The following is a 14,959-nucleotide window of genomic DNA, read 5'->3' as shown; positions in this document are numbered from 1 at the left end:
TGTCCCCTCTCCAACATGGCTGTCGTGTTCCCCCTCCAACATGGCTGCCGTCCCATCGTCCCCTCTCCAACATGGCTGTCGTGTTCCCCCTCCAACATGGCTGCCGTTTCCCCCTCGGACATAGCTGGCGTTTCAACCTTAACGTCTCAAAGATGGCTCCCGTTTCCCCCTCCAACGTGACTGCCGTTTCCCCTTGGTCCCCCTATAACATGGCTGTCATTCCCCCCCCCCCCCCGCTTCCCCCTCCAACATGGCTCCCGCTTCCCCCTCCAACATGGCTCCCGCTTCCCCCTCCAACATGGCTCCCGCTTCCCCCTCCAACATGGCTCCCGTTTCCCCCTCCAACATGGCTCCCATTTCAACCTTAGCTTCTCAAACATGGCTGGCGTTTCCCCTCCCCCCCTTCCACCATGGGAGTAAGGAATGAATGTGAAGTATTCGCTGTCTCCTATCGGATGGAACGCATTGGCGCGTTCCCCCTAATTCCTCATGATGGGGGTAGATCTGCGTTTGATGCTGCTCTGACCTTTCGCCTTTGACCCTTGTCTCTGACAGGATCCAGAACATGCGCATGATCGATGGAAAGCCCGAATATAAGAGTGGGCTGGTGAGTCATTAACGCTGCCATGGTTACAGAGCTGACCCTTTAACCCATTACACACCGCACTGTCATTCAGGTCACTTTGCCCCTACGTGGGACTGACCCTTTAACCCATTAACCACGTCCCTGTCATTCGGTCACTTTGCCCCTACGTGGGACTGGCCCTTTAACACATTAAACACGTCCCTGTGCTCCTACGTGGGACTGACCCTTTAACCATGTCCCTGTCATTAGGTCACTTTGCCCCTACCTGGGACTGACCCTTTAACCCATTAAACACGTCCCTGTCATTCAGGTCACTTTGCCCCTACATGGGACTGACCCTTTAACCCATTAAACACGTCCCTGTCATTGGGTCACTTTGCCCCTACGTGGGACTGACCCTTTAACCCATTAAACACGCCCCAGTCATTGGGTCACTTTGCCCCTACGTGGGACTGACCCTTTAACCCATTAAACACGCCCCTGTCATTAGGTCACTTTGCCCCTACGTGGGACTGACCCTTTAACCCATTAAACACGTCCCTGTCATTAGGTCACTTTGCCCCTACGTGGGACTGACCCTTTAACCCATTAAACACGCCCCTGTCATTAGGTCACTTTGCCCCTACATGGGACTGACCCTTTAACCCATTAAACACGCCCCTGTCATTAGGTCACTTTGCCCCTACGTGGGACTGACCCTTTAACCCATTAAACACGTCCCTGTCATTAGGTCACTTTGCCCCTACGTGGGACTGACCCTTTAACCCATTAAACACGTCCCTGTCATTAGGTCACTTTGCCCCTACGTGGGACTGACCCTTTAACCCATTAAACACGTCCCTGTCATTAGGTCACTTTGCCCCTACGTGGGACTGACCCTTTAACCCATTAAACACGCCCCTGTCATTAGGTCACTTTGCCCCTGCGTGGGACTGACCCTTTAACCCATTAAACACGTCCCTGTCATTAGGTCACTTTGCTCCTACGTGGGACTGACCCTTTAACCCATTAAACACGTCCCTGTCATTAGGTCACTTTGCCCCTACGTGGGACTGACCCTTTAACCCATTAAACACGTCCCTGTCATTAGGTCACTTTGCTCCTACGTGGGACTGACCCTTTAACCCAATAAACACGTCCCTGTCATTAGGTCACTTTGCCCCTGCGTGGGACTGACCCTGTAACCCATTAAACACGTCCCTGTCATTAGGTCACTTTGCCCCTGCGTGGGACTGGCCCTGTAACCACACGAGCTCTCCTCTCCCCTCGCAGGACGTCCTGATGAAGGTTGTGCGTTACGAGGGGTTCTTCAGCCTGTGGAAGGGCTTCACCCCGTATTACGCTCGCCTGGGACCCCACACTGTCCTCACCTTCATCTTCCTGGAACAGATGAACAAACTGTACAAGCAGTTCTTCCTGAGCGGCTGAGAGCCGGGGACGGAGGCCCTATACATGAATAAAAATACCCTACAGCGACAGATCGTCCCCTATACCCCGGCACTGGGGCGGCAACGCATTGCCCCGAGGGCAGACACACACACTGCTCTGCAATGGGTTGCAGGATTGTGTGTGTGTGTGTGTGATGGGGGCAGGTATGGGGTGCACTTAAGTCCCATGTATTACACACAAATACACGTAAACGCACACACACAAACAAACACACGTGTGGCTGGATTCGCCTAGTTACACACACACACACACACACACACAAGTATGTATGAGTTTGTGTATATATATATTTCCCTGCCGTTCACATACATTACGTATGTCTGTTTTCGTGTGTGTGTGTATGTATGTGTGTATGTATATATTCAGTGGTCGACAAATCACAAAAAAATCTACTCGCCACCTAGTACCACACGTGTGCTGCTTGGGCCAATAGGAGCTCGCTACAATGTTATATCCACTCGCCCGGGGCGAGCAAATGTATAGGTTTGTCGAACACTGTATATATTGTACTGTACACAAACGCATAAACACATTGTGTAATATCTCTATATATTTTTTTTTTACACTATACACGTATAAACTCTGAATAATGACAAACAGTTTAAAGTGTGTTCTCTCTCTCGCTTCCCTCTTCTCTCTCTCTCTCTCGCTTCCCTCTTCTCTCTCTCGCGCTCTCCCTCTTCCCTCTTCTCTCTCTCTCTCGCTTCCCTCTTCTCTCTCTCTATCTCGCGCTCCCCTCTTCTCTCTCTCTCTCTCGCTTCCCTCTTCTCTCTCTCGCGCTCTCCCTCTTCCCTCTTCTCTCTCTCTCTCGCTTCCCTCTTCTCTCTCTCTATCTCGCGCTCCCCTCTTCTCTCTCTCTCTCTCGCTTCCCTCTTCTCTCTCTCGCGCTCCCCCTCTTCTCTCTCGCGCTCCCCCTCTTCTCTCTCGCGCTCCCCCTCTTCTCTCTCTCGCGCTCCCCCTCTTCTCTCTCTCGCGCTCCCCCTCTTCTCTCTCTCTCGCGCTCCCCCTCTTCTCTTTCTCTCGCGCTCCCCCTCTTCTCTCTCTCTCTCGCTTCCCTCTTCTCTCTCTCGCTCCCCCTCTTCTCTCTCGCGGGCTTCCCTCTTCTCTCTCGCGCCCCCCCTCTTCTCTTTCGCGCTCCCCCTCTTCTCTGTCTCTCGCTTCCCTCTTCTCTCTGTCGCTCCCCCTCTTCTCTCTCGCACGCTCCCCCTCTTCTCTCTCGCACGCTCCCCTCTATCTCTCGCGCGCTCCCCTCTATCTCTCGCGCGCTCCCCTCTATCTCGCGTGCTCCCCTCTATCTCGCGCGCTCCCCTCCTCTCTCTCTCGCGCGCTCCCCTCCTCTCTCTCGCGCGCTCCCCTCCTCTCTCGCGCGCTCCCCTCCTATCTCTCGCGCGCTCCCCTCCTATCTCTCGCACGCTCCCCTCCTCTCTCTCTCGCTCGCTCCCCTCCTCGCTCGCTCCCCTCCTCTCTCTCTCGCTCGCTCCCCTCCTCTCTCGCTCGCTCCCCTCCTCTCTCGCTCGCTCCCCTCTTCTCTCGCGCGCGCTCCCCTCTTCTCTCGCGCCCGCTCCCCTCTTCTCTCGCGCCCGCTCCCCTCTTCTCTCGCGCCCGCTCCCCTCCTCTCTCGCACGCTCACCTCCTCTCTCTCGCGCGCTCACCTTCTCTCTCTCGCGCGCTCCCCTCTTCTCTCTCTCCCCCTCCTCTCTCTCGCGCTCCCCCTCTTCTCTCTCCTCTCTCTCTCTCGCTTCCCTCTTCTCTCTCTCGCTCCCCCTCTTCTCTCTCGCTTCCCTCTTCTCTCTCGCGCGCTCCCCTCCTCTCTCTCGCGCGCGCTCCCCTCCTCTCGCGCGCGCGCTCCCCTCCTCTCTCGCGCGCGCTCCCCTCTCTCTCGCGTGCTCCCCTCTCTCGCGCGCTCCCCTCCTCTCTCTTTCGTGCGCTCCCGTCCTCTCTCTTTCGTGCGCTCCCCTCCTCTCTCGCGCGCGCTCCCCTCCTCTCTCGCGCGCTCCCCTCCCTCTCGCGCGCTCCCCTCTCTCTCGCGCGCTCCCCTCCTCTCGCGCGCTCCCCTCTCGTGCGCTCCCCTCCTCTCTCTCTCTCGCGTGCTCCCCTCTCTCGCGCGCTCCCCTCTCTCTCTCTCTTGTGCGCTCCCCTCTCTCTCGTGCGCTCCCCTCTTCTCTCTCTCTCTCTCTCTCTCTCGCGCGCTTCCCTCATCTCTTTTTCTCCCCCTCATCTCCCTCTCCCCCTCCTGCCCGGAATAATCCCGATAAACGCACAGACTTCCTTACTCTCCGCACGATGTAAACGATGTTGCAGTTTATGCGTGGTGCAGCCACCTCTTGGGTGCAAAAGTGAGGTATGCGTATACATGCACATGTATGTAAACACTCCAATACTGTATAAATAATTCATAGCCAACATTGTATTTATTAAAAGGTTATAATATATACACACACACACGATGTTTTATAATGGATATATACATACAATGTAGGGGTGTATATATACATACACACGGTGTTGTATTTTAACCCCGTGCCGTCTGTTCAGTCATATCCCCCTTTTAATGCCAGTGTAATGAGGTTGGACACGTTACTACCACACCTCGGTGTACCACGGGGTCCGGCTTATGTGACCCTCCCCGGGGGGCGAGAGATTAGCCTTGTTACCCCGGAACTGGAAGTGGGAAACGCTTAATAATAAAACGCGGATTTCATGCAATAATCCATTGGCCTGGGTTTTCTCATTGTTATGACATACTCTGCATCATTATACAGCGCAGCGTGATCATTATCAGTGTATAGATACTCTGCATCATTATACAGCGCAGCGTGATCATTATCAGTGTATAGATACTCTGCATCATTATACAGCGCGGCGTGATCATTATCAGTGTATAGATACTCTGCATCATTATACAGCGCGGCATGTTCATTTTCAGTGTATAGATACTCTGCATCATTATACAGCGCGGCGTGATCATTATCAGTGTATAGATACTCTGCATCATTATACAGCGCAGCATGATCATTTTCAGTGTATAGATACTCTGCATCATTATACAGCGCGGCGTGATCATTATCAGTGTGTAGATACTTTGCATCATTATACAGCGCAGCGTGATCATTATCAGTGTATAGATACTCTGCATCATTATACAGTGCAGCGTGATCATTATCAGTTTGCAGATACTCTGCATCATTATACAGCGCAGCGTGATCATTATCAGTGTATAGATACTCTGCATCATTATACAGCGCAGTTCATTATCAGTGTGCAGATACTCTGCATCATTATACAGCGCAGCGTGATTATTATCAGTGTATAGATACTCTGCATCATTATACAGTGCAGTTCATTATCAGTGTATAGATACTCTGCATCATTATACAGCGCGGCGTGATCATTATCAGTGTATAGATACTCTGCATCATTATACAGCGCAGCATGATCATTTTCAGTGTATAGATACTCTGCATCATTATACAGCGCGGCGTGATCATTATCAGTGTGTAGATACTTTGCATCATTATACAGCGCAGCGTGATCATTATCAGTGTATAGATACTCTGCATCATTATACAGCGCAGCGTGATCATTATCAGTGTGCAGATACTCTGCATCATTATACAGCGCAGTTCATTATCAGTGTGCAGATACTCTGCATCATTATACAGCGCAGCGTGATTATTATCAGTGTATAGATACTCTGCATCATTATACAGTGCAGTTCATTATCAGTGTATAGATAATCTGCATCATTATACAGCGCGGCGTGATCATTATCAGTGTGCAGATACTCTGCATCATTATACAGCGCAGTTCATTATCAGTGTGCAGATACTCTGCATCATTATACAGCGCAGCGTGATCATTATCAGTGTGCAGATACTCTGCATCATTATACAGCGCAGCGTGATCATTATCAGTGTATAGATACTCTGCATCATTATACAGTGCAGCGTGATCATTATCAGTGTATAGATACTCTGCATCATTATACAGCGCGGCTTGTTCATTATCAGTGTATAGATACTCTGCATCATTATACAGTGCAGCGTGATCATTATCAGTGTATAGATACTCTGCATCATTATACAGTGCAGCGTGATCATTATCAGTGTGCAGATACTCAGCATCATTATACAGCGCGGCGTGATCATTATCAGTGTATAGATACTCTGCATCATTATACAGCGCAGCGTGATCATTATCAGTGTGCAGATACTCAGCATCATTATACAGTGCAGTTCATTATCAGTTTGTAGATACTCTGCATCATTATACAGTGCAGTTCATGATACTCCGTGTCATATGATGGCCGAGATGTACTTCTTTACGGGGTCCCTAGACTCCGCCTCAAGCATCAACATGGGCGTGGCACCTCCTGGCCACTGCCCTCTGAAGTGGGAGCGCCATTTGCTCTTGTTCCCACGCAGAAGCTCCTCCTCCTCCCTCCACTGTACCACGAGGCTGTACCGCACGAGCCGGACAGCGGGCGGCCGCGTGTGGTAGAGTCGGTATTCGTGGACGTACGTCCACGCCAGCCATGCCGTGGCTGCCACGGCAGGCAGGAGGAGGAGCAGAGAGAGGAGGTAGAGGAGGAGGTGAAGGCTGCAGCAGTGTCTGACGATGGCGTCCGCCAGCCACGCCCCCTGTGCACCCAGTGCCACGGACGTCTCCGTGGGTGGCTCTGTGAGGAGTGGCTCTTCCATCCTCTCTCTGAGTGTGGTCACCAGTGCCGGTTCAAGAGTGTACGCCACGGGTGCCACTGTTGCCACAGGCTCGTCCTTTATTGTGGTGGCTCTGCTACGTGTAGTGGCCCGCACTGTCACCTCTGTGGTTGACACCAACACGATCCCAATGCTTGTCTCCCCCAACTCCGTGGCCTCTTCTGTGGTCCGCCTAATCTCAGTGGTTGGCGTCACTGCCGTCATTGGCACTGTGGTCACCTCGAGCGTGGCCAGATCTTTACCTGCTGGCTTCCTACAGTGGTCCATGGAGTAGTTCAAGAGTGGCACCCCACGTGGGGAGGAGCACACCACGCTATACTCATCGCCGACTGTCAACGAGCCATTGGTGATGTAGATGTTGGCCGCGTTGTCCTCCAGCCACGTCTTGAAGTAGTCCACAGCGCAGCTGCAGTGCCACGGATTCCGGTCGAGGTAGACATAGACGAGGTGATCCAGGCCCTGGAAGAAGTCCTCGGGAATTTCCGTGAGCCGGTTCCCCGTCATGTACAATTTCCCCAGTTTCGTGGCCGTGGAGATCAGGCGACGTGGCACGCTCCTCAGCTCGTTGAAGGCCAGATTCAAGGTGTCCAGGGCTGTCTGGTCCTCAAAAACCTGCGTCGGGGAACGTGGCCCCCACACGGGACAGGCCACGGGGGAAAAAAAACAACATTTAGCATTTTTCTTCCCAACGTTTTACTCCCCAATATATATATATTTTTTTTAAAGTTTATATTATTTTTAATATTTGTTCAATTTATATTCAATGTGTATTAATATTATCCGGCTTATTATTAATCATACTAATAGCTTTAATACGAATACATATTGTAATAGCATTATTAGTGGTTTTAAAGATTACCCATAATTGAGATAAATTAATACTAATAAAAAAGAGAGCACCGTACTATTATTTATATATATATATATATATATATATATATATAGACAGATAGATAGATATATATATATATATATATCAAGTCTAGTCTCAAACCTGCTCTAGCCATTTCAACCAACCTCACACTGATGATACCCATCAAGGTTGAAACATGTATGTGAGTAGGTCTAATGGCTTTGCATCTCATCCCAGCCTCTGTCTAAAAGCTGTGTTTAAAACAGCATGCATTGGCTTGAGGATTTGCTTGTGTAATACGAGATTGAGACAAAAGGTGGCACTGTGTGCTCATTTGCATGTCATTTCCCAGAATCCCTTGCTGCAGTGGAAGCGCTGTATGCTGGGCGATAATGGGGAAAGATAGGGTTGCAGACCTATCTAAGACATGCAAATGAACATACAGTAATATTTACAGTTACTATATATATATATATATATATATATATATATATATATAATAAGAATTCTATATATATATATATATATATATATATATATATATATATTTCTTATATATAAAGCAGGTTTTACCAGAAATAAATCCGGAAAGAAGAGACACCTCCTGGATGTATTTCTGGTAATACCTGCTTTCTATTTATGCATATGGGATAAGCATCAGTTTATTGTTGTTTTCAGACTGCCTGCTGCCCTTGTTTTTATTTCTTATATATAATATGTCATGTAATTATTATAATTTATATCATATGCAATTATTACTGTTATATCTACACTTATACTGCTATTACAATGGTGATGAACAACCCTCCATAATATATTAGTTACAATTTAAATATTTAATTTTACCCCTGAAGAAGTCACGTGGTAGTGACGAAACTAGTTGGGGACGAGGTGGTGACGTCAGCGTGCGCGACGGAGAGAGGAGGTGCCGTGTGCCTGTGCGGAGCCCTGTTATTCACGCTGCACACGCGGCTAGCAGCCGGAACCTCCGTTGACGGCAGGATTTATACTGCATGTGGATTATCAGGCTGATCTACACACCGCGGCGGTGTGTGTCGGGAGCGCCAACGCCTGCAGCCTACTCAGGCAGAGTATATACACTGGACACCCCCCCATCCAGCTGACGAACCCCTTCGATATTATTCTCTTACATGCTTGTTGTTTTTTAAATCTTGTAAGTGCGATTCCTTGGGACCTCGTGTCTTATTAAATGGCCTCTTATTTTTTTATATACAGTATAACACTATGGCGCCTGCGCTTCTCTTTGGTTTTTTTTTGTGTTTTTTTTAGGTACTTTGTGGGTGACTATACCACATCAAAGGAGCTGCATGAACCATTAGTTATTTGGGGTCTGGACACCATCCTAATTTTAGATTATATATATATATATATATATATATATATATATATATATATATATATTAGTGGTTGACAAATCACCAAAAAATCTACTCGCCACACAAAAAAATCTACTCGCCACCTAATACCAAACGTGTGCTGCTTGGGCCAATATTTACTCGCCCGGGGGTTAAATCCACTCGCCCGGGGCGAGCAAATGTATAGGTTTGTCGAACACTGTATATATATATATATATATATATATATATATATATATATATATATATATATATATATATATATATATTATCTATCCTCAGTGGATCCTGATGGACTACACCTGTGTGACTTTTTTTTATGGTTTATGAACACCATTTTTTATCATTAGTAATAACACTAATAGCTATTAATAGCACTAGTCCAAATATCACAATTATTATAATTAAGTATTCACTCAATCCTTGTTGATTTAAGCACGTTAATATTCACATCATTCATTATTAAGCGCTACTCTTTGTTTGCGCTACTGTTTGTGTTTTTTTTTTTTTAATACTAATACATATTGCGATAGCATTATTAGTGGTTTTAAATATTACCCATAATTAAGATAAATTAATACTAATAAAAAAAAGAGCCCCTTACTAATATATATATATATATATATATATATATATATATATATATATATATAATTTCTTATATATAATATGTAATGTAATTATTATAATTTATATAATATGTAATTATTACTGTTATATCTACACTTATACAACTACCGGTATTACAATGGTTATGAACCCTCCATAATATATTAGTTATAATTTAAATATTTAATTTTTATATCTTTTTTTCCCTCCCATTACATTTTGAATTTTAGATCTCCCCCCTCCCCAAAAAAAAAATATTACAAATATAAATTATTTCTAATAGTGGAAAAAAATAATAATAATATGTAAACCTGTTCGGAGAGAGTCCCAATCTTATTCCTTCTGAGGTCCAGCTCCGTCAGGTTCTTCAAGCCACGGAAGGCCAAGTCCGGGAGACACCCGATCCGGTTGTTGGAGAGGTCAAGCCTGTTCAAGTTGGAGAGGGGGGAGAGGAGCGGGAGATGGTCAAAGGAGTTGTTGGCCAGGTTGAGGTCTACCAAGGCCAATGGATAGTCGGTGTTGAAGATGGACAGTGCATTGGAGGATAAGTCCAGCTCCACTAGGTGGAGAAGACTTTTGAAGGATGAGGTGGACACGGAGCTGAAGGCGTTGATGTTCAAGAGGAGGATGGCGGTGTCGTTGGGAATATGGGTCAAGGGGACAGTGGTCAAGCCAAGGTTGCTACAGGAGGTCTGCCGCTGGTCCTTCGTGACGTTCTTCTCTGTGGTACAGGGAGAGGGGGAGAAGGCTTTGGTGGCCAAGAGGAAGAGGGGAGGAGGGAGAGAAGGTTTCATGGTGGTTGTGCCATGTGTAGTGGTGGGCAGCACAATCTTAAGAGTGTAGGCCATGGTTGTTATGGGTGCTACTTTTGCTGTGGCAGGGCCATGTGTAGTGGTGGGCACGGTCATCTTAAGAGGTTTTACCACGGTTGTTATGGGCTGTTTCATCACAGTGGTGGTTGTGCCAAGTGTAGTGGCAGCCCGTACCATCTTAGACGTGGGTGCCACAGTTGCTGTAGGTTCCTCCTTTATCGTGGTGATTCTGCTACGTGTAGTGGCCGGCACTGTCACCTTTGTGGTTGACACCAGCACAGTCCCAATGCTTGTTCCCGCCTCTTCTGTGGTCAGCCTAATTTCAGTGGTTGTCGTCATTGCCGTCATTGGCACTGTGGTCACCTCTAGTGCTACAAACGTGGCATGATCTTTATCTGCTGACTTTTTACAGTGGTCCATGGAGTAGTCCAAGAGTGGCACCCCACGTGGGGAGGAGCACACCACGCTATACTCATCGCCGACTGTCAAAGAGCCATTGGTGATATAGATGTTGGCCGCGTTGTCCTCCAACCACGTCTTGAAGTACTCCAGAGCGCAGTTGCAGTGCCACGGATTCTGGTCGAGGTAGACATAAGACAGGTGATCCAGGCCCTCGAAGAAGTTATCGGGAATTTCCGTGAGGCGGTTCCCCGTCATGTAGAATTTCCCTAGCTCCGTGGAATCAGAGATTAGGTGACGTGGCACACTCCTCAGCTCGTTGAAGGCCAGATTCAAGATTTCCAGGGCTGTCTGGTCCTCAAAAACCTTCAACGGGAACGTGGCCCCCACACGGGACAGGCCACGGAAAAAAACAAGTTAGCATTTCCTTCCCAAGATTTTACTCCAATTTTTTTTTAGGTGTATATACATTTTTTTATATGTACAATTTATATTCAATGTATATTAATATTATCCAGCTTTTTCTGGAACCAAGGTCACGTGTCAGATGTGAATGAGGCCAGATAGCTTAACTCAACCCCTTTCCCAAAGCACACCAAGTCCTGCTATATTTTCTTCCCTTTATTGGGAAAGCATCCGTCATATACAGGCACTTGTGGATGTCATGGTGTGGTGAGTGAGTGCTTCTCTGTGTGGGTGCTTTTGTAATCAGGCAGGTAAAAACAGAATGGCCTTGCCAAGAGGTGCATAGCATAGGTGTACTCACTCAGCCAGTTCAGGAAGGAAAAGGACGTGAGGGGAAAGTGTCACGCAGGAAAAAAGGGTAATGGGACTGAACTATCTTGTTAGCAGAGACAGGGGGGGGGTGGGGAGGGAATAGCCCATTCTAGCTAAGAGAACTGGGCAGTTGCTAGGGCCACCAAGTTGCTAGGGCCACCAAGACTACAGGCTGTGTAAAAAGGGGCATGTAACAAATGTATCAGTTACACAGGCACTGTGAGTTTTCGGAGCAGAGAAGCATGCAACTCAAATATAGAAAGTTGTGAGAGAGAGAGAGAGCTGCAAAGGGGGGAACAGAAATATAGAATCCTGTTCCAGGACACAGCTTATTAGTTCAAAGATAATACAGACAGTCCTCGTTTTACAACGAATGGTTTATCCAACGCTGTGCAATGCGTACCTATGTTCAGTTTTACAACGCCAAAACGGCTTATCCAACGCTCTTACGATGCTTTGCAAAGTTGTTTGTGTATATAATATATATATATATATATTATATAATATTATATTATACTATATAATATATTATATTACATTATATATTATGTTATATTATATATATAATACAGTATATACACTATATAATTTATGTGTGTGCTGCGTATCTTATTGCCTGCGTAAAATATTTGGTGTATTTTAGCATTAAAAATGCCTTCAGGAACCTTTCATTTAAACAGTGTTCCTACGGGAAAACGGGTTTCGCTTTAGGACGTTTCGCTATCCAACGCCATTTTGAGTAACGCATTGTGTCGGATAACCGAGGACTGCCTTGTAATGAAACCAGTAATAAGAATAATTTCATTATTTAAAAATATATATATTTTTATTGTTATTAATCATAATAATCGTTTTAATAATAATAATAATAATAATAATAATTATATATATATATTTTAAATATGACCCAAATAAAAAAGAGAAATAATTATTATAATATATATGTATAAATATATATAATTATTACTGTTATGTCTACGCTTCTAAAATTATTAACAATGGTTATGAACAGTCCGTAATAAATTAGTAATAATTAAAAAAAAAAAAAAAATTTAACACAAAAATATAAAAAAAAAATGTTACAAATGTAAATTAATTCTAATAATGGGGAAATAATAATAATAATATGTAAACCTGTTCGGAGAGAGTCCCAATCTTATTCCTTCTGAGGTCCAGCTCCTTGAGGTTCTTCAAGCCACGGAAGGCCGAGTCCGGGAGAGACCTGATCCGGTTGGTGGAGAGGTCAAGCTTGTTCAAGTTGGACAGGGGGGAGAGGAGAGGGAGATGGTCAAAGGAGTTGTTGGCCAGGTTGAGGTCTACCAAGGCCAAAGGAAAGTCGGTGTTGAAGATGGACAGTGCGTTGGAGGATAAGTCCAACGTCTCTAGATGGAGAAGACCTTTGAAGGATGAGGTGGACACGGAACTGAAGGCATTAAAGTTCAAGAGGAGGATGGCGGTGTCATAGGGAATCTGGGCCAAGGGGACAGTGGTCAAGCCGAGGTAGCTACAGGAGGTCTGCTGCTGGTCCTTCACGAGGTTCTTCTCTGTGGTACAGGGAGAGAGGGAGAAGGCTTTGGTGGCCAAGAGGAGGAGGAAGAGGGGAGGATGGAGGGAAGAGTTCATGGTGGTTGGGGGTGGGGGGAAGAGGTGTTGGAGAGGAGGAGGAGATGAGGAGGTGGAGTAAGCTGGGATGGTGGAAGTGGGGGAGGGGAGGTGAGGGGTGAAGGATGGAGGAAAGAGAGAGAGAGGTGGGGGGGGGGAGAGGAAGAGAGAAGGGGGCAGGGAGAGTGAGGGGGAGAGAGAAGGGGGAGAGCAAGAGAGAGAGAGGGAACAGAAATGAGAGATAGAGAAAGGGGGGGTGAGGGAGATAGAGGGGAAGGATACAGATGGATGGAGAGGGAGAGAGATGGGGGATGGGAGAGAGAGAGAGAAATGGGGGATGAGAGGGAGATAGTTATATAGTATATATACATTATTCCTGTTATTCTAGTGTTAAGATTATAATATGTAGCAGATAATAGAAACTACAAACATACAGTACATGCATATATAGCGTATTTCTACATACTGTGTTTGTGTAAAAAATAGGTTTTATTAAAATGATATCGAATAAAATGAATAGCTGACATATTAATATTGGATTCAGGACAATATTGTAGGAATAACACAGATAGTACCGATGATGTAGGATTAATAATAATGACACATTGTCTTATTCATTGCACAAGCTCAGAGAATGCTTTATAAATAAGCAATATTATAATAAGTGAAACCATAGTGAGTGAAATGAACAATGATTTTATGTTTATTATTAATAGTATACACTTAAGAGATACATAACAATATATGACAAATAAAATAACCTTTATGAATAGGAATGGATATATATTGTGTAACAATATGCTGTCACAGCAACGCCTACAAACTATATTACAAATAATATACACGTAACAGATACATACTACATCAAATTAATATCATATATACAGTACTATATCAAATACTATTACATATAATAACTGTATTAATCATAGCATACAAGTCATACATATGGATACAACATAAAATAATTTAGAACAACTTATATAACTACGATATATGATTAATAACAATATACAGTATGTATTAATATGTGTGTGTGTGTATATCTATATATATATATGTATATATATATGTATATCTTACTATCTCTCTTGCATATATGCACAGCTCGGAAAAAAAAAATATATATATATATATATATATATACAAGATTAAAATGTATATATAAATATAAGATAATATACAGTAAAGATATATACAGTTACAAATATATATATATATATATATATATATATATATATATATATTAATATATATATATATACACAATTTGAAAATGTGTGTGTGTGTGTGTGTGTGTGTGTGTGTGTGTGTGTGTGTGTGTGTGTGTGTGTGTGTGTGTGTGTGTGTGTGTGTGTGTGTGTGTGTGTGTGTGTGTGTACACATACATGCAATAGTAATATTTGTATTAATTCTTACATTTGACATTAATAATATATACACAGCAAGGGAAAGTATACGTACATATATTCCTATGTACTGTATATACAGTATACAGTCACCTCCCGCAGCCCGTGCCTCTGTCCTCCCGGCGGGTCGCTGTCCCCTGTGTGAGGGACGTCACCGTGCCTCTCTCCTCCCGGCGGGTCGCTGTCCCCTGTGTGAGGGACGTCACCGTGCCTCTGTCCTCCCGGCGGGTCGCTGTCCCCTGTGTGAGGGACGTCACCGTGCCTCTGTCCTCCCGGCGGGTCGCTGTCCCCTGTGTGAGGGACGTCACCGTGCCTCTGTCCTCCCGGCGGGTCGCTGTCCCCTGTGTGAGGGACGTCACCGTGCCTCTG

At 45.6% G+C, this 14,959-nt stretch overlaps 2 protein-coding genes across 2 annotated transcripts in view; one reads left to right on the top strand and one right to left on the bottom strand.

The window, feature by feature from the left end:
* The window catches only part of SLC25A11 (solute carrier family 25 member 11), a 14,204-nt gene extending 9,460 nt beyond the window's left edge, over nt 1–4,744 (top strand). The window contains exons 7-8 of the mRNA XM_075577695.1: nt 556–607; nt 1,859–4,744. Of these exons, the coding sequence (XP_075433810.1) occupies nt 556–607; nt 1,859–2,014 (208 nt within the window). The 3' untranslated portion in view covers nt 2,015–4,744. The remainder of the gene's footprint in view (nt 1–555; nt 608–1,858) is intronic.
* On the bottom strand, nt 4,416–14,959 carry GP1BA (glycoprotein Ib platelet subunit alpha). The gene is made up of 4 exons (XM_075577693.1): nt 14,646–14,959; nt 12,714–13,264; nt 9,903–11,168; nt 4,416–7,365 (listed from the first exon to the last, which is right to left on the bottom strand). The coding sequence occupies exons 2-4, from the start codon at nt 13,200–13,202 to the stop codon at nt 6,331–6,333; spliced, it is 2,790 nt and encodes a 929-aa protein (XP_075433808.1). The 5' UTR covers nt 13,203–13,264; nt 14,646–14,959; the 3' UTR covers nt 4,416–6,330.

Source organism: Ascaphus truei, chromosome 20, assembly GCF_040206685.1.
Source record: "Ascaphus truei isolate aAscTru1 chromosome 20, aAscTru1.hap1, whole genome shotgun sequence".
Taxonomy (NCBI): domain Eukaryota; kingdom Metazoa; phylum Chordata; class Amphibia; order Anura; family Ascaphidae; genus Ascaphus; species Ascaphus truei.
This window is presented reverse-complemented; position numbering and strand designations above follow the sequence as displayed.

Bases quoted from the DNA above. Each gene is read 5' to 3' on its own strand.
- GP1BA (XM_075577693.1), bottom strand. From the start codon at position 13,202: ATGAACTCTTCCCTCCATCCTCCCCTCTTCCTCCTCCTCTTGGCCACC. The intron at 11,169-12,713 runs GTTTACATATTA...TTCCCGTTGAAG, and splicing joins TTGGGACTCTCTCCGAACAG to GTTTTTGAGGACCAGACAGC. The intron at 7,366-9,902 runs GTTTACATATTA...TCCCCGACGCAG, and splicing joins TTGGGACTCTCTCCGAACAG to GTTTTTGAGGACCAGACAGC.